Source organism: Hirundo rustica, chromosome 8 (assembly GCF_015227805.2).
Source record: "Hirundo rustica isolate bHirRus1 chromosome 8, bHirRus1.pri.v3, whole genome shotgun sequence".
Taxonomy (NCBI): domain Eukaryota; kingdom Metazoa; phylum Chordata; class Aves; order Passeriformes; family Hirundinidae; genus Hirundo; species Hirundo rustica.
Genome location: NC_053457.1, coordinates 2,625,292 through 2,649,768, shown reverse-complemented (window position 1 = coordinate 2,649,768; position 24,477 = coordinate 2,625,292). Strand labels below are relative to the sequence as shown.

Sequence of the window (24,477 nt, the reverse complement as noted above, 5' to 3'; positions counted from 1 at the left end):
TGTGTAACAGCCTGCTCTTCTCTGCTTAGGGAGCCATCTATGGAATGGCGCAGTCCGTCCCAGACAGGAGCCTGGTAGCAGAGATTTCCCAGGCGTACCTGGATGGCCTCTACAGCACAGATGTTCTCAGCAGTGAAAAGCACATGAACGGCTCTCCCGGCCACCACTGACTGTAGTGCAACAATCGGTGCCTTGCCAGCGAGCACTGGGGTGATTCCAAAGGTTTCCTAGGGAAAGAGATTGCAGTACCTTTGTTCCTACAATTGCAGGTCTGAGGGTGGCATGATCTGGAAAAATTCCTTCCCTGTCTTAGTCTGTTCTGAAATATGCATTGTTTTCAAGCCCAATTTCCAGTTTAGGGCTTTTCCTCCCTCCCCTCTGCCTGTTTTCATCACAGCTATTGATGGTGAATTCAATGTCCATTCCACAGCTCCGAATTCCTCAGGTATTCTGCATGTCACTTCATTCCATGTTGTTTCTCCTCCTCAGACCTGGTATTTAGCCAGTGTCCAGCCAACTAATTTGAGTTGTTGAGTTAAATTTGAGTTCTCACATTGTTTTCCATGGCTCCAGTCTTCCCGGAAGTTAATGTTAGACAGTAAATTGGAAATTTTGTTTCCTCTTGAGTATTCTTGTAGGCTGCCGCATTTAACAGACCGTGCTGGGAGCCTTATATCTGTGTAATGCAGAGCTGATAAATTGGCAGAGGGCAGGTAATCACGGCCTCCTTTTGAAATCCCCTCTGGAGATCTCAGTGAGACTGCAATCAATATATGCTAAGGAGGAGAAAAATACAACACAAAATCCTTTTCTGGAATCTCTTGAACAACAGCAGAAATAGAAACCAAGCAGGTGGTATAGGGAGAGGAACTGGATGGTACTGAAAACCCCATGTGCATCGTGGCTGTTTTGCTCCCCTGCCTCTTGTAGAAGACATGCATTGACCACCCAGGAGTGCTCTTTTTCCTTGCACAAATCTGGAGGGAGGTGCAAAGCTCATTTCACTGTTCAGAACTTGAAGGTTTTACACTGTCCCCTCATGATGCTGTAGCAGAGCCAGCCAGGCCCTGGCCCGTGTCACAGCCAGGGGCATTGTGCGCAGATGTTTTTTTATGCGATCTTTTAGTATCAAAAAGGTGACTTTTGTAATAGCAGTAATCTCAGCTCTTTGCACTGATTCTTTTAAGGCACATTCTCAAAAGGGCATTCACCATTGTGCCTTGATGCTTCTCTGGCTTTTTTTTTTTTTTTTTTTTTTTTGTGGCACGCCAGGGAGGGTTGGAGAATTCAGCTGTTTGACCATGATCTTGGTTGTGGTCGTTTCTTTATGGTACTAATTCTGAAAAACAAACCTCAAAGGCAGGCTGGCCTCAGAGGAAGCACCCTTGCCTGTTAGGTAGGATAGTAGTTGTAATGAGCCAAGTCCCTTCACAGTATTACAGAGATGCTGGGAGAAGCAGAGGAAAGGATGCAGCAAGTCAGAGGTGTTCCAGCTTTAGGCACGTGGCTCAGTCTTCTTATTTTTTCTCACTGTTTTTGGGTGAAAGAGTTTTCCCAGCACAGCCTTGTGAGGCAGCTGTGGCATCAAGGACAAGCCAGAATCTCTCAAGTAGTGTTGGAGTTACTCCTGCAGGGCTTTCCCATGTTTCCTCTCAGCTTTTTGCATGGAACAGAGAGTTTCCCAGGCAGAATCCCGCACGTGGGTGTAGACTTCATGCTGTGTCTGCCGAGTCCTGTGCAGGGCATCTGAAGGCATCTCTCTGCTGTGGCCTGTTAGCCTGAAACTGACCCTGGCTGAAGCACAGGAATTTTAAGGAGTGAGAAGGTCACTGACCATCTCCTGCACAAACCAGCAAATCTTGGGCCCAGCCAATTGTGGGAAGTATCCTGGCTTTCCAACAGCTTTATTCCCTGTGCTAGGAGACCAGAAACATTTTGGCCATCTGCCCAGAGCTCGATGACTTTATGCAAGTCTCTCAGCCCTTTTGAAATCACTGAATTGCTCTAGAGTCTCTTGATGGTGATATCAGCTCTGGCAGTTTGAATTGGACCTGTCTTGCCAATGTGACCATTGCTGTATCTCTGAGTTTGCAGTACTTTGGAGTCTTCAGTGTCTGGCTACTGTGATGGTTCTCTTTGGAACTGAGATTTAACAAAACAAAAAAAAAAAAAAAAGGGAGGTACTCTTTTTGTTTCTGCTTTAAAAAAAAAAAATGGGGTGGATTGAGGTGGGCTGAAGGAGAGCAAAACTCCCTTCTCTTCCTTCCCTGGATGCATTTTCCTCCCAGGAAGTAGGTGGATCTAACAGATCAGTGCTCCATTTCACATTTTTGGATGTATTTGAAGATGTTATTTGTAAGTCAATGTATTCTATTCTGGGCTTTGCTTATTAATAATATTTTTGGGTTTAATTGTTCCATGTGTATTTGTCCTACACTGTAAATGTAATCCTGTGGTCAGGAATAGGCCACTGTAATTCCCTGGTGTGTAGGTTTTATTCATGTTTGTCACCAACATCTAATTTGCATCTACTTTATCATACCAAATGGTCTTGGAAAAGTGGATTTACAGGCTGTGGGACTGTTTCAAAGACAAAGAATAATCTGATGAACTGGATTATGATCTGAAACTGGACGGTACTTTTAGACCTGGAGGGATCCTTGCCACGGTGAATTCCTGCGGGGTTTTCAGGTTTTCCAGGCAGGACACTCAATTTGTTGCTTGTGCAAAGCACTCCCAAGGGATTCACCTGTTCTTAGGTACTAGAATGAAGAATATCCAGTGGGATGGACCAAGAAGAGATGTGTGTCTTCATGCCATGGATTTCATCTGCACTTTTCTGATGACTTGGGGGAGAGGGGAGCAGAAGGGTTGTGTACAACACAGCAATACCTTGCCCAATAAATCCACAAGGACTTTTTAATGGACAAATGGGATGAGTTGATCTGCTGGCAGTTTTCTGCTTTGCTCTGATTTGCCACTGTCGAACTGGAGGCTGGAATAGCTGGTGATCTGGTGAAAATGGGCCTGGTTTGTATTAAAATGGTGAGTTTAGCTGTCTAGGCTCACTGAGCTCTTATTTTTCTGCTTCAGTGCTTGTTTGAATGAACGGGGACCTGTTCCTGGAATTTGCTCACGCACAGCCTGGTCTGTGGCAGGGAGGATGTTTTATGAATCTTCCTAACTCTGCCTGAGGGCTGCTCTGTCCTGTCAAAATGAAGGTGGTGTCCGTGTCTGCATCTTGTGTGTGATATTCAAGGATGCTGGAAGTTAAGAGTTACGGATTTTCTGTTAATACTTTCTAGAACTTTAAAGGGTTAAAAGAAGAAAAAAACCAAAAACTTGAACTGAGTGTTTGTAGTGTTTTTCCTCAGACTGTTGTGCTGAAAGCAAATGGTGTTGGTTTCACATGAGATTGTTCTGTTCATTTTATCAGTGGAGATCTTGGACCACCAAATCTACCCAAAACCTCTTCTTAGGAAGTATGCCACCCTAAGCAGCCCCTGCCCTGGTGCAGTGTTGCTTTTGTGCCTTTTGGTTGTACTTTGCCTGTGTTTGTGCCTTGGCTGTGGCACAGCTGTGATTTATACAAGCAGTTTTTACCTGCCCTGGCTTTGATCATCTCTTTGTCTTTCCGACCCCAGTCACTCTGAGGTGAAGGCAGCTGCCATTTCTGTGTGAAGTTTTTTTGTGGCAGAAGCACCTTCTTGAGAGCAGTCAGGGCAGTACCTGCCCTTGGGAAAACCTGTTGGTGTCATTTGATCAGTGAGGCCTCTTTCCAAAGAGCCATCGGGTTAAACGAGATGTTTATTGTAAACATTTTCAGTTGGTATTCTACTACAGGCTGGCTCCAGTTGGGATGAGACCATGTGCCTGATGTAATACTGCTAGAGATGGGTTACAGCAATGACAAATTGCACAGCACCTTGCTGCTTGGTTACAGAAAAGCCAAAGGGTTCACAAAACATGTTTTAGGCAGAAAGCACATTCCAGGAGGTAAGGAGCAACAACAGGGGCTGGACTGGGGGCAGGCTCTGGACAGATTTACTGGTGCAATGGTGTAACTTGACTCTGGAAGGACATCAGCCTGTTGGAGAGGCCAGGGGAGGCACCAAGATGATTAGGGATGAGAGGGATGGAGCACCTCTGCTATGAGGAAAGGCTGAGAGAATTCTGATTGTTCAGCCCAGAGAAGAGAAGCTTTGGGGTGACCTAATTGCAGCCTTCCAGTACCTGAAGGGACTGGCAAAAAACAAGAAGGATTTTTTTACAAGAGCATGTAGTAACAGGACAAGGGAATGGATTCATACAAAATAGGTTTAGATGGGATATTGGAAAGAAATTCTTCCCTGTGAGGGTGGTGAGGCCTTGGCACAGGTTGCTCAGAGAAGCTATGGCTATCCCATCCCTGGTAGTGTTCAAGGCCAGTTTGGATGGGGCTGGGAGCAACCTGGGATACTGGAAGGTGTCACTGCCCATGGCAGGGGGTGGAACAAGGTGATCTTTAAGGTCCCTTCTAACCCAAATCATCCTGTGACTCTGATATGACTGACTCCTGGTAAGAGGCTCAGTAGTTGGGGGTTTGGGATCACATTGCTGAGGAAGGGTGTAAGGATGCAATTTGCAAGATGGATACGTGCACCATGAGAAGTGCCTCCATCCATCTGAGCCATGCTGGGGAGTTGCTGCGTTGTCTGGATCCAGGATCTAGCTTGGAAGTGGGAAAAGGCTCTGTGTGCAGCCATCTAGACAGGATGCAACAGCACAGTGGGTTTTTGGCTGCCTGTGTCCCTGGTCAGGAGAGGGAAGCTGCCACCTGCTCGATGAAGCTGGCCAGGTTGATGTCTCGCTCCGATAAACCCCCGCAGTCGTGGGTGCTCAAGGTGATGTGAACCTAAGGCAGACAGACAGGTTGAGTGTTCGTGACAGAAACAGCAGGGCTGGTTTCCCCAGTGCTGCATCTGATGAGGCAGTAGCTCCAAATTTGTTAGCAAAATTCCCTGGGGTAGCAGAGGTGCTCTGGCACTTTGCCTGGTCTTTCTCCTTCCTACAGCTCATCCTGACCACAAGCTGTCACTGCCACCCCTGCCTTGGTCACAGCAGCCACCTGTGCCCATTTTCAATTCACTCTCTCCCCAGAAGCTTTTCCTGTGACTGCTACTTGATACAGATTTTAAAAAGCAACCCTGGTGCCAGCCTTCAGCAGCTACTGCTCAGCTGGATGGGGAAAAATGAGGAGGAACAGATCTGTGATAGCTGTGGGCTGGCTGTGATACGGGAATAGCATCTGAGGGAAGAGGTCCTGCTGATGAGGACTTGCTGCTCCTGTTTTATCCCTCAAAAAAGGGAGCTGAAGTGCACTGCTTTGTCCCCACCATCCGTGTTTCTTACCTTATTGTACACATTGAACCATTCGGGATGGTGATCCAGTTTTTCTGCCTGTAGAGCCACTCTGGTCATGAAGCCAAAGGCCTGCAGAGTAAGAAGGAAAGTTAACTCTGAACCATTTACCCTGCAATATATTGGTTTTCACCCCATTACAATTAATTTTACATTGTCTGTATCTACATAACCCAACCAAATGCAAGGCCTGGGATATTCTGGGAGTTTTCTATGGGTTTTCCTCTTCCTGAGGAGTGTTTTCCCAGACAAACTCTATGCTGGGTTGAGCACTTTGGTGTCTTGGGTAGGTCATTTTGCTCAGCCATTCCATTTCAGGAGAGACACAGAAGGCTTTCTTTGGCTGAGCTCTGCAGAGGGGACTCTGCCCTGCAAACCAGGTGTCCGTCTGTAAAACTCCATGCCCCTGGTGCTCATACCCGGTTGAAGTCCTTGAAGTGGAACTCTTTGAAGATGGCGTCTCTTCCTTCCACCTCATTCCACCCCACGGCTCGCAGGTTTGGCAGCAGCTGCTCCCTCTCCTCCGTGCTTAGCCTGTGGGCTTTTCCTGCCTGGCAAGGAAAGGAAAGTGAAGAGGAGCAGGTCAGTGTGGCTGCAGTAGGATGGAGCAGGTGTTCAGAGCAATGAGGCATCCCATGGGCCATGAAGTATGGAGGCAGCTGCAGAGTGCGTGGGAGGGTTGGAATATCAATGCCCTCTGCTCCCTGCCTGGAATACATCCTGCATGTAGGAAGACAGTCCCTTCTGTCCTCTCACCTGCAACACCTCCCACAGTGCCTGAGGTACTAAGAAATGATACCTGTGTGAAGTTAAACTCCAAAATACATTTTCTTTTACATATAATCTTCTGGGGGGGAAATACAAAGCTTAAAAAGCTGAAGTGCTTGTGATTATTTCTAGATCTGAGAGTTGCTTTAGGATTCCCAAAACAGGAGGGCTTATTTTTTACTTATTTATTTAATTATTCATTTATTGAGGAATTGCCTCCTTCTGAGAAGAAGTGGTGTGAATGAGAAAGGAGTCACACTAAGCTGCAGTAGAGCTCCTTTTTCCACCTCCTTTATATTACAATGAATTTTAAGAGGCTCTTTCTGCTTGTGAGGAACAAAGGGCAGAGGGAGGAATTGTGGTTGTAGTTGTGTGCCCAAGGCACAGCTGCTGGTACTTAGTTTTTAAGGGGTGGTGGGGGGAAGCAGCAGTTCTTGGCTTTGAGGAGTATTTACAGGCAGAAGTAAAACTAAAATGAAGCTCCTGGGGATGGGGGCTGCCTGAGCCAGCTCTGCTCTGGCTCAGAGGGGAAGGCAGGAGTGAGTGTTGAGGGGCACTGCTCTCGGAAATGTTATGTTCTGGTACTTAAAATTCTTGCACAGGACAGCCTGCACAGGACAGCCCCAAGAATCTCACTGTGTGCCTGAGAGTGTTGTCCAAACACTCCTTGAGCTCTGGCAGGTTTGGGTGAGTTGATCTTTGCAGCTGGTGATGATAAAGACCTCTTTGCAATTTTTTTTTTTCCTTTATGTGCTGTAGAGCCAAGTGTGGCAAGTTGGATACGAGTCTCGACAAATCTGGCCCAGTTTTTTGTGGGTATTTAGTCAGCAGCCCCCTGGGATGCTCTGCTTGGGCATCAGTGCTCAGAAATGGTACCTTAAACAACTGCGCAACTGGGGCAAATCATTCTCTCCTGTTTTCCTGCCCCCAGGCTGTACAAAACCAGAGAACCAACTGTGAAATTTATGTTTTTGTGGGTGGTTCTTGTATGTTTTGGGGAAGATTGGAAAGATGACACCCCATTTCCATGGCTGTGTGGGTGCCTACCTGTCTGTGTATCCATGATCCTTAGACTGCATGGAGTGGAGTGTCAGGGTGTCACTGAATCCTTCCTAGCCTGGCGTGGCTGGGGGTGGCATGCTTCCTACCCCCCCTGGCATTGCAGCTGCAGGATTTTTGGAGAAGGCCTTCCTTGCCTCTGCATATTTTGGATGACCCCCTGGCAGCCCCGACTCCGTCACCCCCTCCCCACCCCCCAGATGTCAGTGCAGCGCTGGGCTGGGAGGGAAGGCAGTGAGTAAACATCACTTAGCTCAATAAACCCTCAGCCGTTGCCCTTCCCTGCTGATGGTGTGATAAGCTGGGCACAGGTATCTTAGCAACTGGATAACGCCGGGCCAGAGGACGGCTGTGCAACAGGACGCTGGAAGGGGGGGCACCTGCAGGGGCTCTGATGGGAATAGGGCAGGATTTGGCACCAGGTGCTGAAATCTGCTCCTTATTGGTGCTAAAGAGAGGAAAGGTAAAAGCTGGACTTGTTGCTTGGAGCGGAGGGGTATGGATGCAGGGGGCTGCGTTCCAAAACAGCCTTTCCTGGGCAGAGCAACAAAGAGACATGGTCCTGACTCTGTGGGAGAATGGCCCCGGGGCTTTTTCCAGCCCAGCTCCTCCCAGCACCAGCGGAAGGCATGGGCAGGCTGAGGTTTGGCCCACAGAACACGCAGAGCCAATTCCTCTGGCTGTGTTAGAGGGCAAACCCTCTGCCTGGAGCACCCCCCTGCCCTCCATCCTGCTCCAATACATCCTTCCTCACCCCAGGTCATTGGCTAGCCTGCTGGTTTTGTCAGGATGGCGTGTTAATGCTTTTGTGTGCTCTCACTCCTTTAAAACTCACTCTTCTCTTCAGGGAAATAAAACTACTTTGTTTTCTTCTACTGTTTCTCAGCTGCCAAAAAATTGGGGGTTTTAGTTTTGTTTTATTTTGCCAGCAGGAAACCAAGTAGATGCATTGTGCAGCTGAGGGAAAGGAACCAGTAAGGGAAGTTGGGAGAATCTGAAGCCTCTTTGCTCTCACTAAAATCTTCCCTTTTATAGAATCATGGAATGGTTTGGGTAGGAAGGGACCTTAAAGGCCATTCAGTTCTACCCCCTGCCATGGGCAGGGACACCTTCCACTGTCCCAGGCTGCTCGAAGCCCCAATGTCCAACATAGCCTTGGGCACTTCCAGAGATCCAGGGGCAGCCACAGCTGCTCTGGGCACCCTGTACCAGGGCCTCACACCCTCACAGGGAAGGATTTTTTCCTAATGAAAGGTAGAATTTCCACCTAGGAGAAGGTACAGGGGACAGCAGGCAGGGCTGGAGTGGTGTATTCCACGAGGCCCACGGTCTTTTGCTGCTGTGGAAAAGCCAATTTCCAGCCGGCCCGGGTGTGTCGCTGTGCAGATGGAGCACGCGTGGGGGTCGTCCTTGCCCTAGAGAATGTGAGGAGGGGGTCGTTGCTGGCGGACCCTTTCCCTCCCCCTCGCAGAGTAAGGAGCCTAGAGAGCGCTGCCTTCGGAAACTCAGCGGCAGCCTCCGCGTTACTGATTAACCACAGCACAGCGCCGTGCTCCTTTCTCCTTTCCCTCCTGCCTCTCCTCGGAGCCTCGAGCTGCCGCTGAAACGTTTCTGCCTCGGAACGGGCGCAACAAACGGCCGGCTTTCCCAGCAGCGACTTACCATGGCCCGCGGCTCTCCGTGGCCTCCGTCCCCGGAGCTCGGGTGTGATGCTCGCCGTGCCGGATCCCGCTGGATCGTCCGGGATGGCGGGAGGCGTGGCGAGGCTGCCGGGTCCACCCACGGCCAGCCGGGCCTCCCCCGCGCTGGCCACCTGCCTGTGAGGCGTCGTGGGGCTCGGCGGATGCCGCACGGGGGCTCTTGGAAGCTCTGCACGACGAAGGCACGATGCGCTTTCCCCCCTGCCTGCGGGTCACTCCTTAACCTGGGGCGCAAGGAGAAGGTGGAGCGGGATGGAGGGGACCGCTGGAGGCTGCCGGCAGTGCAGCGCGTGTGGGGAGGGGGATCCCTGCGTGGGGAGGGGGATCCCTGCGTGGGGAGGGGGATCCCTGCGTGGGGAGGGGGATCCCTTCGTGGGGAGGATGATCCCTGCGTGGGGAGGATGATCCCTTCGTGGGGAGGATGATCCCTGCGTGGGGAGGGGGATCCCTGCGTGGGGAGGATGATCCCTGCGTGAGGAGGATGATCCCTGCATGGGGAGGGGGATCCCTGCGTGGGGAGGATGATCCCTGCGTGGGGAGGGGGATCCCTGCGTGGGGAGGGGGATCCCTGCGTGGGGAGGATGATCCCTGCGTGGGGAGGATGATCCCTGCGTGGGGAGGGGGATCCCTGCGTGAGGAGGATGATCCCTGCGTGGGGAGGATGATCCCTGCGTGGGGAGGGGGATCCCTGCGTGAGGAGGATGATCCCTTCGTGGGGAGGGGGATCCCTGTGTGAGGAGGATGATCCCTTCGTGGGGAGGATGATCCCTGCGTGAGGAGGATGATCCCTGCATGAGGAAGATGATCCCTTCGTGGGGAGGGGGATCCCTGCGTGAGGAGGGGGATCCCTGCGTGAGGAGGGGGATCCCTGAGCTCCGCGCACGGATAATCACCGGTGGCTTTGTCCGCAGCACGAGCACTGAGGGCCGTGGAAATGGGCCAGAAGAAGGCGAAGTGCCCCACACAACGCTTCGGAGCGTTTTTAAGGTGTTTTCTGCCGTTGCCGAGGGAATGGTGTGTTCATGGATGCTGAGTGCTGCTCCCTGGCTTTTTTCCTCTCCAGGCCAGATGGATTTGTGCCCATGTCCTGCTGCTCGTCGTCTGCTAAACCCACTCACATGATGGGCAGTTTTCCAGGGCTGACACCAATTTTTTACTGCGTTGGGTTGTGCGGCAGACAGAAATTCAACCCCCTGCTATTCCCTCGTGGCTTTCTTCACCTTTGAAGCAACCAATTCCAGATTTATTTTTTTTTTAATGCAGTGTAACATACATCCCTTGTATATACTGTTTTGCACATTTCGTTTTCTGCTGTAAGGGATTGTGGGTACTACAGAGATGATTTGTTTTTCCAGCAGGCAAGTTAGAGGGAAGCAAATCCTTCTTTTCCTTTTTTTAATTTTTTTTATTTTTTATTTATTTTATTTCTTTTTCCCCCCTCTCTAGGTTGGTTTGCCAGGGTAATGAAAAGGAAAAATGAGCATCTTTTGTGTCCTGGGAGATCCTGAGTGTCTGTCCAGGGAGAAAAGACTTGGAGAGGAATGAAGCACCTCAGAAGAAAATAATTGTGTGCAGATATGGGGTTTGGAAGCTTTGCTGTGGATGGCACTAAGAGGTGTGCTCTGAGGTTTCCAGCAATGAAATCAGGAGCTGGGGTTGCTCATAGGGTTGGGAAAGGCCAGCAGAATTTTTTCTTGGCCTAAGTTGGAAGTGCAGGATTGGCAGCAGAAGAGTCGCTGTAAATAATAGTTGAGCAGGTAAACTGAGGGCAGCTGGGCTGGGTGACAGTGCCTCTCATGGCCTCCCTGGTGATCTGGAGATAGGCAGAAAGCACATTCCTCATCTTACCTGGCTTTCCCTTCACTGGATTTTGCCCCAGCCTGCCTGGAATCTGATCCCATTTCCCTTGGCAACATGTGTGCTGTCAGTGCAGAGCAACTAGGGAGCACCTCAGCTCCCTAAAGGTGAACATCAGGAGAAAAAGGATTCCTTACAGTATTCTGATTGCTCAGCTCCTTTGTAATGGCATTTTCTCTCCTGAGTGATAAATCCAGCCCTGACTGCCAGCCTTTCATGGGAAGGGTCTCTTGCAGAGGGACAGACTGGTCCTGAAAAACAACAGGGCAGTTGAGATTTTCCTCACTCCTGCAGTGTGGAATTGTGTCCAGGGGAATCCTTTGGCTGACTCCAACTCCTGAACCTCTAAGTTTTCTGCGCAGTTTTAATTTCCCTTTGCGAAATGGGACCCTTTAGGTTTGTTTTTAATGATTAATTGAGAGGTGTTGGGCAAAGTGTTTGCTCAGAGCAGTCTGCACCCTGTGCAAGGGGTGAACCTGTTTACTGGGAATAGATTTTTTTTTTCCTTTTTCCCTGTCTTTTTTTTTGTCTGTTTTACAGCTGTGCTGCTTTTCGTGGCAGCTAGACCCGCACGTGTACAGGATTCTGCATATTTGGAGGGAGGTCTTATATTGCTCACTACTGATACTCTTTATTTTGTCAATAACTCTTTAAAAATACTTGTCTGACCCCGAAAGCTGCTTTGCTTGAGAGTAGTGTTCTGTCTCACATCTCAAAATTAGCTTTTGCAGGGATAGATGGGATATTGGGAAGAAATTCTTCCCTGTGAGCGTGGGGAGGCCCTGGCACAGGTTGCCCAGAGAAGCTGTGACCCAAAGGGTGTTTTAAACCAGGGTGGGCCAAACTCTTTCATCATCTGCAATCTGAATCATTGCTCTCATGGCACAATAAATTTAATTAAAGAGTTTGTTTAGCACTGCAGGGGATTTATGTCAGGTGTGACAAGTTTAAGTTGACAAAAGGGCCCAATAAACAGAAATTAATAATTTATTAATTATGTGTGAGATTTCCTCTTGTAGCAGTGTTTTTTTCAAAATCATTGAGGCCCTCAGAGCAACAAACAAAATGAATCGGAGGCTGGCATAATACTGGGGTTTTGTTCTGCTCACACTGTGTCAGGTTAAGGTCTTTTGTCTCAGGCAGAGTACCCTGCATGGAAAATAGGATGGAAAAAACAGCAATAAAATGGCATAACCACTTCTAAAATGTCGAACACGTGAATCCCAAAGTGGGAGGTGACTGCTTTCAGGAATATCAGAGTATATAGGAGTGAACAGTGTTTCATTGAAGGGAGGTTTCCCAGAAGACGATGATGATGCAAACCTGAGTCCAAGGTATCCAAGAGCACTTTGCCATGGATCCCTTCTCCTGTGTCAGACTGGGGCTGGAAGACACCTCCCGTTCCAAGCCAATTCATGGAGAAACCTGGCATGGTTTAGAATAGGAAACTCACAGCTGGGACAGAATAATTCTGTTTGGATTCTGTGTTTGCCCTTGAAACCAAACACAAGAGCCCTGAGTCCTGGCAGCTGATGTACCCCTGTGACACAGGTCTTGTCCGTGGCTTTCCAGGAGTTTTCTCCATGGTCCATGGCAGACAGTGGTGAGATCATGGAGTTTGTGGCCTTGCCAAGGTCACCCAGGTCCCTGCAACAGGATGCATTTGCCTCGGGGGAAGGTAATCCATCAGAACTGCCTCCTCCCCACCCCTTGTATTGTCTGCTTTGCTGATGGATTACTCCTGTAATTCAGCTTCCCTGGGCACAGCTGGAACCCGGCGCAAGGGAAGCTTCTTGTATTCATTCAGCTTCTTTCCTGACTTTCAGTCCAAATTTGAGTCTCTTTGTTAAAGGTTGGATTTTCTGGCAAATTTGCAGGGATTGCAGAGGGTGAGTATCTTGACAGATCTGGAAATCCTTTTCCCATGTTAAAGAGTTTTGTTCCTTGTTTATTCAGGGAGAGATCAGCGCTGCGTGTTAAGCGCTGCTGTACAGCCACGTCTTGTCACTAGGGGTCAGGAAAATGCTGTAAAACGGGGGATGTTCCTGAAACGGCAGTCCCTTGCAGGAGGACACAGGATGAGGGCTTTCAGAAACCTGCCTGGCCCCGAAAACCTGGAGTGGTTCCTGGCCCTGCCAGCCCTGAGGAGGTGTGACTGCGCTCTGCGTAGCAGCTCTTCAGCTGGACCTTTGGGATAAGGCTGTTTCCTATGAGAAGCATTTTCAGATCCTTTGGTTGTGTTCCAAAGCCATTGGAACCTCGGTGCCATTGCTGGGACATTCCTTGCACTGAGGGTGTCCCTCCAGCCAGATTTTCTGGAGATCATGGGATGGTTTAGGTTGGTAGGGACCTTAAAGCCCATCCAGTCCCACCCCCGTCCATGGGTAGGACACCTTCTACTCTCCCAGGGTGCTCCAAGCCCTGTCCAACCTGGCCTTGGACTCTTCCAGGGATGGATCAGCCACAGCTTGTCTGGGCAACCTGTTCTAGTCCCTCTCCACCCTCACAGAGAAGAATTTCTTCCTGATAGCCCCTCTAAAACTCCTCTCTGTTTAAAACCATTCCCCTTCGTCCTATCCAGGAGCTCCAGTTCCTGATGAAGAGACCCTGTTCAGCTTGTAGGTCCCTATTGCAACAGGCTCTGCTAAAAGCTTGTTTCCAGATCCTTTGGCTGCCATTTCTGTTTTCAAGTTCTGGAAGTCCTAGGGTTTTATTCCCGACTTTGCAATTGCAGGAAAAAAGCAGTAAGGGGACAAGAGAGGGGTCCTGGGTGTGGATGTAAAGGTGAGGTCTGTCTATACAAATGTTTTATGGGGTAAGGATTAGAGAAGGCAGAGAAGCTTTTGGGCAAACAAACCTTCTGATCAGAGGCAGAAACAGGCTACAAAGCTTGGTGAGAAGAGTTGCTCAGAGATTAGTGAGGTATTGAACACCTGGGGATGCTTTAGAAGGCAGGAGTGACTGTAACACACAGGAAATGGTGAGAGGAGGAACGATATGCTAAGGCAGCGATTACCTTGGAGACAGAGAAGCAGATTATTGGCCATGGCACATGATGAGGGTGCTAGAAGGGACAGGGGCCAACTCCAGGAGCTTTGCTATACGGTAGAGTTGTGGATTTTATTTCCTAAATCTGCCTTCGGGTGGTTTTCATAGTAGTATTTTTTTTCTCTGATCAGGGCTGAGAGAGCAGAGTGGGGTTTTTTTGGTGATAAATGTTCTCCCGATGGCTGGGGGGGTGTGCCTGTCTCTCACAGGTTGTCTGTGGGAGTGTTCTCGGGGGCTCAGCTTCATCTGTAGCCCTCCCAGGAGGGCGGTAGGTGAGCCGGGGAGGTGTGGAAGCACGCTGCTGGAGACGCTTTATCGAATTTTGCATTTTTCTTAATGCAGAACCTGCTACTGGAAACTCATGATATTCATGTCAGGTGCAGCACTGATTTTTCGCTGCCCCCCCCCCCCTCCCCCCCGTTAGCATTAAACATACTCTTTTGATGAGGTTACTCTCTTATTTACATTACCACCTTTCTTCCTCCCCAGCCTAATGAGCTTTGTGCTGCCTCTCACAAACTGAATTCGTGTGCTCTCCTTGTTCTTGCCATTAGTGGGAACGACCGCTGGACCATGCTGTCTGCAGTGTTTGTTCAAAGCAGGATCAAAATTAATGGGAAAATTGTATACGTGGCAATCTTAAGAACCCAAAAATGCCACTGTGCCTCACCCGCTGTGGGTAGCAAATTAGATAACAGAGCATCTCACTTCAAAGTCCAGGCATAAAGAATTCCTGAGGCAGGCATGGCGAGGAGGGGAGAGATGAAATACTACAGAGCGTCATTGATTCACAGCCTGGGTTGGGCACTTTGTGAGTGTGCTACAGCAAAATGGAGCTGTGTGTGAGTCCAGCCAGCTCTGATACCCCCTGTGACAGCTGTGTCTTGCTTGGAAGGGTTTTGGGCCCAAAAGGAGGGACCTGTCACTTGTGGTGGTTTGTTTCAGCTCTTGGACTTCTGCTGACATCCCTCTGAAGTGCTGCTAAAGGCTGTCTGAGTAGTGCCTTGGACTCATCTTGAAAATGACTTCTCAGTGTTTACGACCTTGCAAAGCCAGTGTTGGAGCTGGAGGGGAGGAAGGAGAAAGGGAGGTGGTTGTTTCTGACCCAGAGTAGAAAATCGCTGGTGCTTTGAGCTCCTGGGGGACCTGTGGCACCAGTTGTCCTGTGTTGTCATCTCAGAGCTAATGTCCTGTGGCAAGGGAGCTTTCACTGGGAACTGCTGCTGCTGCCCGCTCGAGGCACCGTGGGGAGTGACGGTGTTGGTGACAGTGTTGTAGTGGGAAGGAGACCTGACTGTTTTCTGGAAGGGTGTAGATTTAGATGGGATATTAGGAAGAAATTCCTAATATTGTTCCCTCTGAGGGTGGTGAGGCCCTGGTACAGGATGGCCATAGAAGCTGTGGCTATCCCATCCCTAGAGGTGTCCAAGGCCAGGTTGGACTTGGAGCAACCTGTGCTAATGGAAGGTCCCTGGCCATGGCAGGGGCTGGCACTGGATGATCTTTAAAGTCCATTCCAGCCCAAATCATTCTGCGGTTCTGTGTCGTGCTGGATTTCTCTCAGCCATGATCCCCTCAGAGAGTCCTTGTCCTTGGAGAGATTGGTTCTCATGCAGGTCACACGAAGGGAGGGAGAGGAGTGGGAGCGTGTCCCACAGGGGCAGACAGTGTTTGTTAATGGGATGGGAGGGTTTCCACTGTAGGGCATGTCAGGGAATCCACGTCTAATATATCATCAGGCTCAGGAGAGCTCGTCAGTGGCTTTGGACAAACTGCCCGCAAAGTAAAGAAGGAACAGACCCAGTGGCCAAGGGCAGAAGAAGAGGGAGAACAAACCAGGAACTTTTCTCCCCGAACTCCTATTCCCGTTGTGATAACAAAAAGGATGAACAGCTCCAGGGCAAGTGGGAGATGTGATATTGTCCACCGTGGCAGTTAAAGCCTGCAAGATCAAAAAGCAACCTCTGGGCAGTAGCAGCGGCATCACTCAGCAAAGGGAAGGTTACCAACAAATGCCCAGCATGGAAATCAATACAGGTTCTGTGGTGGTGCTGCAGTGCTGAGCCCAAGGCCACAGGGAGCTCTGCAATAACTCAGCTGTCTCTTCTGATGCACAGTGGAGCAGGTGAGGCTGATTCACTCCGGCCTGGTGACTGCAGCTGCTCTGCCTTCTTAAGCAGGTAACTGAGGGTTTATGTGACTGACAGGTGCCTTAAATCAGCTGAAGGGTTTGAGAGTGTCTCATCCCAATAGCTCCTTGGAAATTCAGCCTTGCTTTTGTGGGCAAATTCAGCTTAGGGCAGGAGGCAGAACTGTTTATATTTAAAAGCACCTGCAATTTTGGGCACCCTCCTGGTGCCACTGCAGTTCTCCTGTGCTCAGGTGTGGCTGTTGTGAGGGGGAAGGAGTGACGATGCCTTAAGTTTTAGCTTTCAAGTTTTCCAGATTCTGTGCTGCATTAGTATGTAACTCGTAACTTCATATAAAATGTTAGGAAGTTCTCCTCACAGTTTAAAACAATCCTTTTCCAGCCCCAGAACCAAGGACACCATTGCAGCTTCAGGCCCCAAAAGTATAAACAACAGCAAATTGAGGAGAGCGACCTGGGAGGATGGGACTCATGACCTGAAGCTGTAATTGGACAATTAACCCAAATATGAAAATGGACCAAAACTTATAAAAGTGTGAATATGTGTGACAGGTATCTACATCTTGGGTGTAGCCTTGGCCAGGCTCTTGTACTGTCCAAGGTATATCCTTTGAAGGCCTTTTTAATAAATCCGCACTTTATTCCTTTAACACGGTCTAGCCTCTGTTCAAGGCATCAGGTTTTGGCGACACTGCTGAGACAGCAAGACATCTGGGAAACCCCTGGACCGGAGGAACACCCAGCTCCCGTCCCCGCACTCTCACCGGCACCCCTGGCTGTGGTGCAGAGGGTATCAGAGCCCAAAAATCCTCAGATCTGGCTGGAAAAGGGTTGTTTTGTCTAACTAAACTGTGAAGAGAACTTGCTAACACTTTATATGAAGTTCAGAGTTATATACTATTGCAATACAGAATCTGGAAAATATGAAAGCTGAAACGTAAGACATCAGTGAGAGCCCACCAGGTGTGTCTTACCCGCCTCATCAGCACAGAAAATTCGGGATCTGAATTGTTGTGTCTGGAGCTCAGCTGTGGGCTGCAGCATCAGGCTCCCATTTAGATTAGTGGTGCATAGCTTTCATTAATTAATGCTGTAAAATACCTGCTACAAACCTGCTGGTTTCTGGGCTACAAACCAGAAAAATCTGACTGTAGGTGCTGTGCTTCTGGGGCACATTTTGGGTGTTCATTGCCAGAAGCCACAACCAGGAGGGAGGAGTTGGAGAGAAGGTTTTTTGCTGTCTTTGTGGTACCATCTTCTGATAAAATTTGCGAGACGACCTGAGATATACTCCAGGTTTAGTTTAGGGGATACTAGATTGTCTTTTATTTCACTTGCTTCCATTTACACCGCTGGGAGATTTAGCTGCGCTTTAGTCCATGGAATGGTGTTTTTTCCTTACAGAGCTTCAGAAAGGGTATTTTAGACCTTGTGGGGAACCAGCAAAGTGGGGAACAGGCCAGAATCTTTATCCTCTTTGCCCTGTCTTCACTGGAAGTGAAGCAAAACCCACCTGTCTTACTTTCCAAACCTCTGTAGCAAGCAATCAAGTCTGCCATGTCAACAAAAAAACATGAAGACCTCTGCTTTCGGCTGAGGGAGAAAGATAATTTGTGGCTCAGGCATGACTGAGATGTTAGGCGCCAAAATTATGACCACTCTGTCAGATTGGCTGGATAATTTTTACTCCTAGGCCTTCCACCAAGATGATTTTCAGTGCTTAGAAATCAGTCTTACTCCGCAAAGCTGTCAGTGTCTCCCAGCTGTGTCAGTGTGTGCTCTAACAAATGTGTGTATATGTGTATATGTGATAGAGCTATTTCCTCATCATTCCCTGCACTCCTCCAGACACCTGGGAAGCTTATCTTAAGTGCAGCTCTCTTCTCCCTGGGGTCACTTTTGTTAATTCGTTTTTTGGTTTGTTTTCCAGTAGTGTAGAAAACTTCTATAACAAGCTCCTTGTTGTGGGGTTGTTGTTATTTCCTAGGCAGTGCAGCCGCGCAGGGAGAAAGATTTCATGTTTTGAGGAGATTATGCTTGAAATGGATGGGGGAGTGTTATTTGTAGAGGTAGGGAACAGAAGCAAGGAGAAATCAAGACTTCAAAGTGTTTAAGACTCAATTCCGAGTAAAAGTTTGTATCCTCAAAAGGCAGAAAGTTTTAAAGGGGGGCTGTGCTGAGGTCTCTTGTCAGGTCTGAAAGGGGTGTAGATCCCCTTGCAGAAAAGGAACAGCAGATCCTTTGGGAAAGGAGCATCTGTTTGCTGACCTCTCCCAGCCGTGACCCACAGCCACGATCATGGATCAGTCAGCTCCACCCCCAGTGGTCCTCCCTGAGGACACCTGGCCGTGTAAGAACACATCTCTTCCTAGCAGGAGGTGGGAGGTGCAAAAAATCCATCTGGAAGAGTTTTTGTCTTTGTTTCTTGTGGTGAAGGTGAGCTGTGAGCCTAGAGTTGCCTCATCCTTTTGGCTCTGCTTCCCGACTGATTTGGGTTCTATTATTAGTAGCCGTTGTGCTGGTGGAGTCACTGTCCTCCCAACACTGCTAATTAATCAGTGCGCCCCGTGACAGCTCTTGACCATTAAATAATACTCATTAGTATCCAAACCCCAACAGTATGGATGAACCCATCTATCTTCATTAGCTCTTGGATTTCAACATCAGGAGCAGGAGCCAAAAGGGACAGGGAAAGGGCACTTTCCTTCCTCATCCCAGTGAAAACTGACCTTGATGATATTTTTCTTTCTTCTCCTCCCTGCCCCTTCTGTGTTGATTAAAGGAGAAGATGGGTGGGAGCTTCAGCTCCTCTCCTTATCCCAAGTGACCATCCCTGGGGAAAAAGGAGACAGGATGCTCTCTAAAGGTGGTGAAAAACATATGATTATCCTTGCTTTCTAAGGAACCCAAGAATGTCTCTTGGGCCATGAAGGAGAGAAAATGAAGATGAATATTGATGGATGTCCTAATTACCTTCCTCCTCCTATTAACTTGGCCAGTGGTGGAGCCACATCTGCACACAGGTAACCCAAAATTGTCCAAAGCTGTCTGCACAAACTCAAAACCCTGAAGGAGGAGTTACACTTTTTGGAAGTGTTCCCTGACCCAGGCAAACATCTGGTGTTTTCCTGGGAAGCCACAGCTGTGTGCTCACCCTTGCTCCCCAAAACAGGAGGGTATTGCTCTCCCTGCTCCTCTGTGAGGTTATTTCCTGAATGTTCCTGCAACACAGCAAACACGTGGTCATGTTGGGAAGTCGTGTAATTTCCTTCCTGCCAGGTGAATCTGCCCTGAAGCAATTCCTTCTTTTGTCAGATTAAAATTATTTAAATTGCAGAGCTTACAGGACTCAGTGAGGCCTCCTGAGGTGTTGAAGTTTGTCCCCTGCTCTTGGGTTATTCAATGTGATCCTCCAATCCCCCATAAGTGTCCTGGGGGTGGTGGATTTGTCTCCTATTAACAATCCCATGGATGACCCAGGGAGGGATTATGCAGTGGGTAATTTCCTGGTGTCTCTCAGACCTTTTGGGCCTTGCTCCCTGCGGCACCGTGGGTTTTGGAGATGAACAACAGATGACATTTTTGCTCTTTGCAGGTTACTGTACTCAGGCTTGCTCTCTGGTTTTCCAATAACATTCTTGGAATTAGTTGGTTTTTTCCACCTTCCTGTAGATCTTAATTTGAATCCACCTCTGTTGATACGGGTCTGCTGAGAAGATGAAAATCAGTCGTTTGCCTGGAGCCACCACTGTAAGTTATTCATACAGTGATTAGTTAAAGCTTCAGATATTTAATGCAATCTTTAAATCACATATCTACCAACAGCAACCGGTTGCATAAAACTTCATTGAGTGGTATCTATCGCTTACTGTTTTTCTCAATATGTGCATATATTTAATTTTCCACAGACCTCTCGCTGATATTTTCTGCTAGGAACCAGTAAATCGAGGTGCTTCATAAAGTGCTTTGTTGCATGGCTCTGAGTGAATTACTTGTAAAGGGAGCATGGAATATAAAAATTCATCTTGCAAGGAAGTTGCCCTGTTGGATGAATCCCATCTCTATGTTAAAACAGGCTCAGACCTTAAAATGAAATGTATTTTCACAAGATGAGTAGTTAGTAAAGGCTCTTCAACCCAGCCAGCTTTGAATATTCAGCCTGGTTGGTTTTGCTTCTGATTTTTTCCTATTCTGCCTCAGCCTGTGGGACAACAGCTTCTTTGTGCCATGGATTCAAAACTGTACCTGTAAACACTTGAATTCAAAGGTATGGTCAAACCTTAATGGTTTAAAGTCAGCTCAGAAAGCCAAGTTCTTAAGCTTAGCAGACGAAATGGAACTTGAAAGTAACATAGGTAGAAAATGTAAAGCTGAGGTCTGATGAACTTCATTTTTGGAAGAAATGGGAATTAAAGCAAATGAGACCATGTTATGCCTGCATCAAATAGCAAGAGACTATTCCAGCTGGGGGAGCTGGACTGAACCCAAACCAGCCCAGACCCTTGATGTGTGAAGCATTTGGGCACCTTACCTCACACCCTGGGTGTGTTGAACTGCTCCACCAGGGTCTGTCCATGACAGCTGGACCTGACAGTGCCTGAGACTGGGAGCAAGGAGACTGGGATTGGGTAGGTTGAGTGCAACCCTACAGACTCAAGTGCTTCCATGCATGTCTCATCTTTGACTCAGATTTGGGATTTCTCTCAGCCTGGAGGCAAATTTGCCGCTCATTTCTGTGGCAAATACACGTCAGGCAGGGTTAGCTGCTGCTGTTGCTACAGCAAAGGTCTGTCTTAGCCTGTGCTGTAATTAGGTCATTAATTAAATACTCTCTAAATACTTCCTCTTCCCCTTTTTTGAAACAAGGATGGAGCCACAGTCCCTTTGGACAAACTGTTCTTGGTGGGCTGCGTAATAACGACAGTGGCAGGTAAAAGTGATGGGGATTCCTCCCTGTGCCTTCCCACACAGCTGTGAGTACTTCACTGCAAGTCTCATCATAAACAGGGGCTTGACCTCTTTTTAACTGCGGTTAAAAGCAGTGTAGCCCCTTCTCAGCATTGCTATGGCACAAGGGAAGGGGAGAAAAATAGCCATAGACTTCAGAGGACCTTTTCCAAGTGTGAGTGAGCTCCTGCTGTATCTGAAGTTCAGAGCCAAAGACTATCTCAATGCGTTGTATTTAACTTTGTCCAATTCCCTTCCCATTTTCTGTAGTGATAAAACCCCTACTGCTCTTTCATCTCTCCCCTTTTTTTCCCAAGTAGGTTCTGTGAGAGCAGTGTTTGGGGGCAGTAAATCACGGAGTGGAAGCCTACGTTCATAAAATGCTTTATGCCTCCCTCCATCAATATTTCAATGTGCAACACAGACACCAACATTTCATTTTAATTACGCCGCAAATTTCCTGGCCGAGGGAGAAAGCTGAACTCTGCAAGGCAGCCCAGCCCCATCCCCTCCCTGTCGCGGGATCCCTGCAACATCCAATTATCCACGGGTTTTGTTCATCTGAGTCACGGGGCTGTGTGCATGCCCTGTGCACAGGAGGAAGACTTCCAGCTGGGCTGAGTCTGGCCTGGCCCTTCTTTCCTTGCCCTGGGGTGAGAGGAGGTCTTGGATGTACGTGTTGGGAGCTGGTGCGCTGCCTGGAGCCCTCCAGCGGGCGGGATGGGCAATCCAGCACAAACAGGAGGCTTGGGAAAGATAGGCTCTGACAGTGAGCAGAGGCAAGGGAAGGCTTCCCTGCTGCAGCAGGTGTCACGCTCTTCAAATTGTCCTTCCCAAGATTGGTTTACTTGCAAGGACTGTTCCCATTTGCAGAAGAGACAGAACAATAGCTGAGATGTTCAAGTCACTGAATGATACTGGCAAGTCAACCCGTGCCCTTGTGTAGGTAGTCCTTTTTGGGAGGTTTAAGTGATGCAGCTGAGGGGCAATACAGGAATCGATAGTTGTTCACTCAGTTAATGTGCCAAACTGCGAAACTGCTTGCCAGCATCGCAGAGCAGTTTGGGTTGAAAGGGACATTAAAGATCATCTCGTTCCACCCTCCTGTCATGGGCAGGGACACCTTCCACTATCCCAGGTTGCTCCAAGCCCTGTTCAGTCTGGCCCTGGACACTTCCAGGGATCCAGGGGCAGCCACAGCTTCTCTGAGTAACTTGTGCCAGCGCCTCACCACCCTCACGGGGAACAACTTCTTTCTAATATTCTATCTAAACCTCCCTCTGTCAGTTTAAAACCATTGCCCCTCGTCCTGTCACTATCAGCCCATGTAAAAAGTCACTCTCCCTCCTTTTAATACAGCCCCATTTAGGCACAGGAGGGGCCTCTCGGGTCTCCCTGGAGTCTCCTCCAGGCTGAACAACTGCAGGTCTCCCAGCCTGTCTTCATGGCAGAGGTGCTCCAGCCCTCAGAACTTCTTCATGGCTGACACTGCCATGTCCCTCCCAAAGAAACACAGGAAATGTTCCCGATGTACGACATTCCCAGGTATGTGAGGCAGGATGAAAATCCCCGTGACAAAATGCAGAAGGGAAGGAGGGAGGCCCCAAATGCAAAGGAAATATGTCCCTCGTGGCGGTGCTGTTCCATCATTGTCAATTAGCAGGAGAGTTAAATCCATAGCAGCTGGTGTGGGGTATGACTGGAGAGAGGGCACCAAATTGGATGGCTTATCAGTGTAATTCAATCTGACAATTTCTGTGGTCATATCCTGAAGACAGTGGGAAAGGTGGGGGGAGTGAGCGGTGCCTGTGACACACACGAACGCTAACTGGAAGGGAAAGAGGCATTCATTCCTTGTTAGCACATACAGACGTGAATGTACTGATTTATGTAACTTCCCAAAGCCTGGCTGCTGCTGCCCGCAGAACCCTTCTTAAAACACACATCCAAATTAAGATGCCATGCTGCAGACAAATTGCTCCATGTGGAAACTTTGTTTGCAAAGTCAACATTTTTGCAACAGCTTGTTTAAAGCCCTAAAAAAAACCCCAAAGAAGCTGTGTGGAGAAACGAATATCCATGTGTTGCTGGTACCAAGGCCCCGGAGATGGTTTTGAGGCAACGGTCTCAGGGAAAACAGAATGTCACAGCAGTTCAGGCTTTCAGGGGCAAGGGTTGGCATCTTTGGATATGGATTCACAAAAATAAATTCAAGTCCAGGCAGCACTAAAGAAATGATTTAATAAATGAATCACCTGCACAAGCATAGCAATTTGGGATTCTGGAACAGAGGGCTATAAGTTTTGAGCTGAGAGGGGAGTGTAGGATGTGTTATCCTTCACTCAACATCTTAATGCAGCATTTCCTCTGCAAAGGAAAGTGTGAAAAGTGAAGTTAAAGCTATGATCCCTGGTATTTTTCTCTCCCTAAGGCTCTCCCTAGGGTTTTTTTTCTCTCCCTTTTACTCAGAGCTACAGCAGACTTGCAGAGGAGTTCTCAGGTGGTGTTATCCATAGGGTAATGGGAATTTTCCTTCTCCATATGTGTGCACAATGCTCAAACCACGTTAGGGCAAGAATAGAGTTGTTTTGGAGAGTCTTTCCTAGGATGTTCTTGAAGTTCCTCTGAAAGAGTTTTCCAGGAGTCTAGCTTATAGAAAAATTAATCTGGTTGTAATGATGGAAGATGGGGGAGGTAAGGGCAGGGCAGAGGGCCCTGAAAGAAGGTTGATTTACAGAAAAACTGTAATAGCTCAGAAGACAAGTCTTCATCTGCAAGGCTTGGAGAGTCATGAGTGCTGGGAGCTGTTAGAAGGACGTGCCATGGGATTAGAGGTAGGGGCAGCACCAAAAAGCATTTCTGAAGTGGTGGGAATGGCAGTCCTGGTAGATAGCAGAGAATTTCCTTGCTGGTCTTGAGATGACACAGCCCATCCTAACAGGCAGTGGTCTCGAACAAGGGAGTTTAAAAGGAGATGAAATTTATCTGTCCTCACAGGAAATGAGCGCTGGCAGGTTTGGGTTCATCTGCAGGAGAAAAGGTGTCTGGATGGTTTGCCAGGTGGATTTGCCTCTCTGTGTGGTGCAGCATTTTCTGTAAGTCAATCTTAAAGAACCTGTGGGTGATGAACCTGGCCTGTACCTGTGTAGTCAGCAAGGATTTTGGGGGTGAGACCTTTTGATCTGGACCCTGAACAGCAGGACTGGGAGGAGAACAGGGAGGAGAAAAGGAGAATGGCAGTGTTTTCTGCGTGCCTGCTCTCCAAATACCCTTAGGCACATCCTGGTGCGGCAGAGGCAAACCAAGGAATCTGCTTGTGAGGTTATGGGTTTGCTTATCCTTGGATCCTGTTTGAATACATTCTGTCCCGGAGTTGTTTTGCATTCCACCAGGGAGTCTTTTGTCTAAAGGGCATCGCTGCTACAGCAAAGTGGAGCTGTCCCTGCCCCTGCTTTCTCCAGTGGATATCACATTTCATTACCCTGATGAGCCTGGGTGAATTCTCCCGGTTGTATTAATTTGCCCACAAGCCAGCCTGTGTCCCGTCCG

General features: G+C 48.6%; 2 protein-coding genes across 2 annotated transcripts in view; one reads left to right on the top strand and one right to left on the bottom strand.

Moving 5' to 3' along the window:
• Window positions 1-3,347, top strand: part of SGPL1 (sphingosine-1-phosphate lyase 1) — a 30,275-nt gene extending 26,928 nt beyond the window's left edge. The window contains exon 14 of the mRNA XM_040070821.2: window positions 30-3,347. Within this exon, the coding sequence (XP_039926755.1) occupies window positions 30-170 (141 nt within the window). The 3' untranslated portion in view covers window positions 171-3,347. The remainder of the gene's footprint in view (window positions 1-29) is intronic.
• On the bottom strand, window positions 3,309-9,010 carry PCBD1 (pterin-4 alpha-carbinolamine dehydratase 1). The gene is made up of 4 exons (XM_040070822.2): window positions 8,890-9,010; window positions 5,820-5,951; window positions 5,392-5,472; window positions 3,309-4,894 (listed from the first exon to the last, which is right to left on the bottom strand). Exons 1-4 carry the CDS (start codon window positions 8,890-8,892, stop codon window positions 4,796-4,798), a joined length of 315 nt encoding a protein of 104 aa, XP_039926756.1. The 5' UTR covers window positions 8,893-9,010; the 3' UTR covers window positions 3,309-4,795.
• Window positions 9,011-24,477: the final 15,467 nt, after the last annotated feature.

Coding starts and splice junctions, on each gene's coding strand:
- PCBD1 (XM_040070822.2), bottom strand. Junction 5,473..5,819: donor ACTTCAAGGACTTCAACCGG/GTATGAGCACCA, acceptor CTTACTCTGCAG/GCCTTTGGCTTCATGACCAG. Junction 4,895..5,391: donor GGTTCAATGTGTACAATAAG/GTAAGAAACACG, acceptor TGTCTGCCTTAG/GTTCACATCACCTTGAGCAC.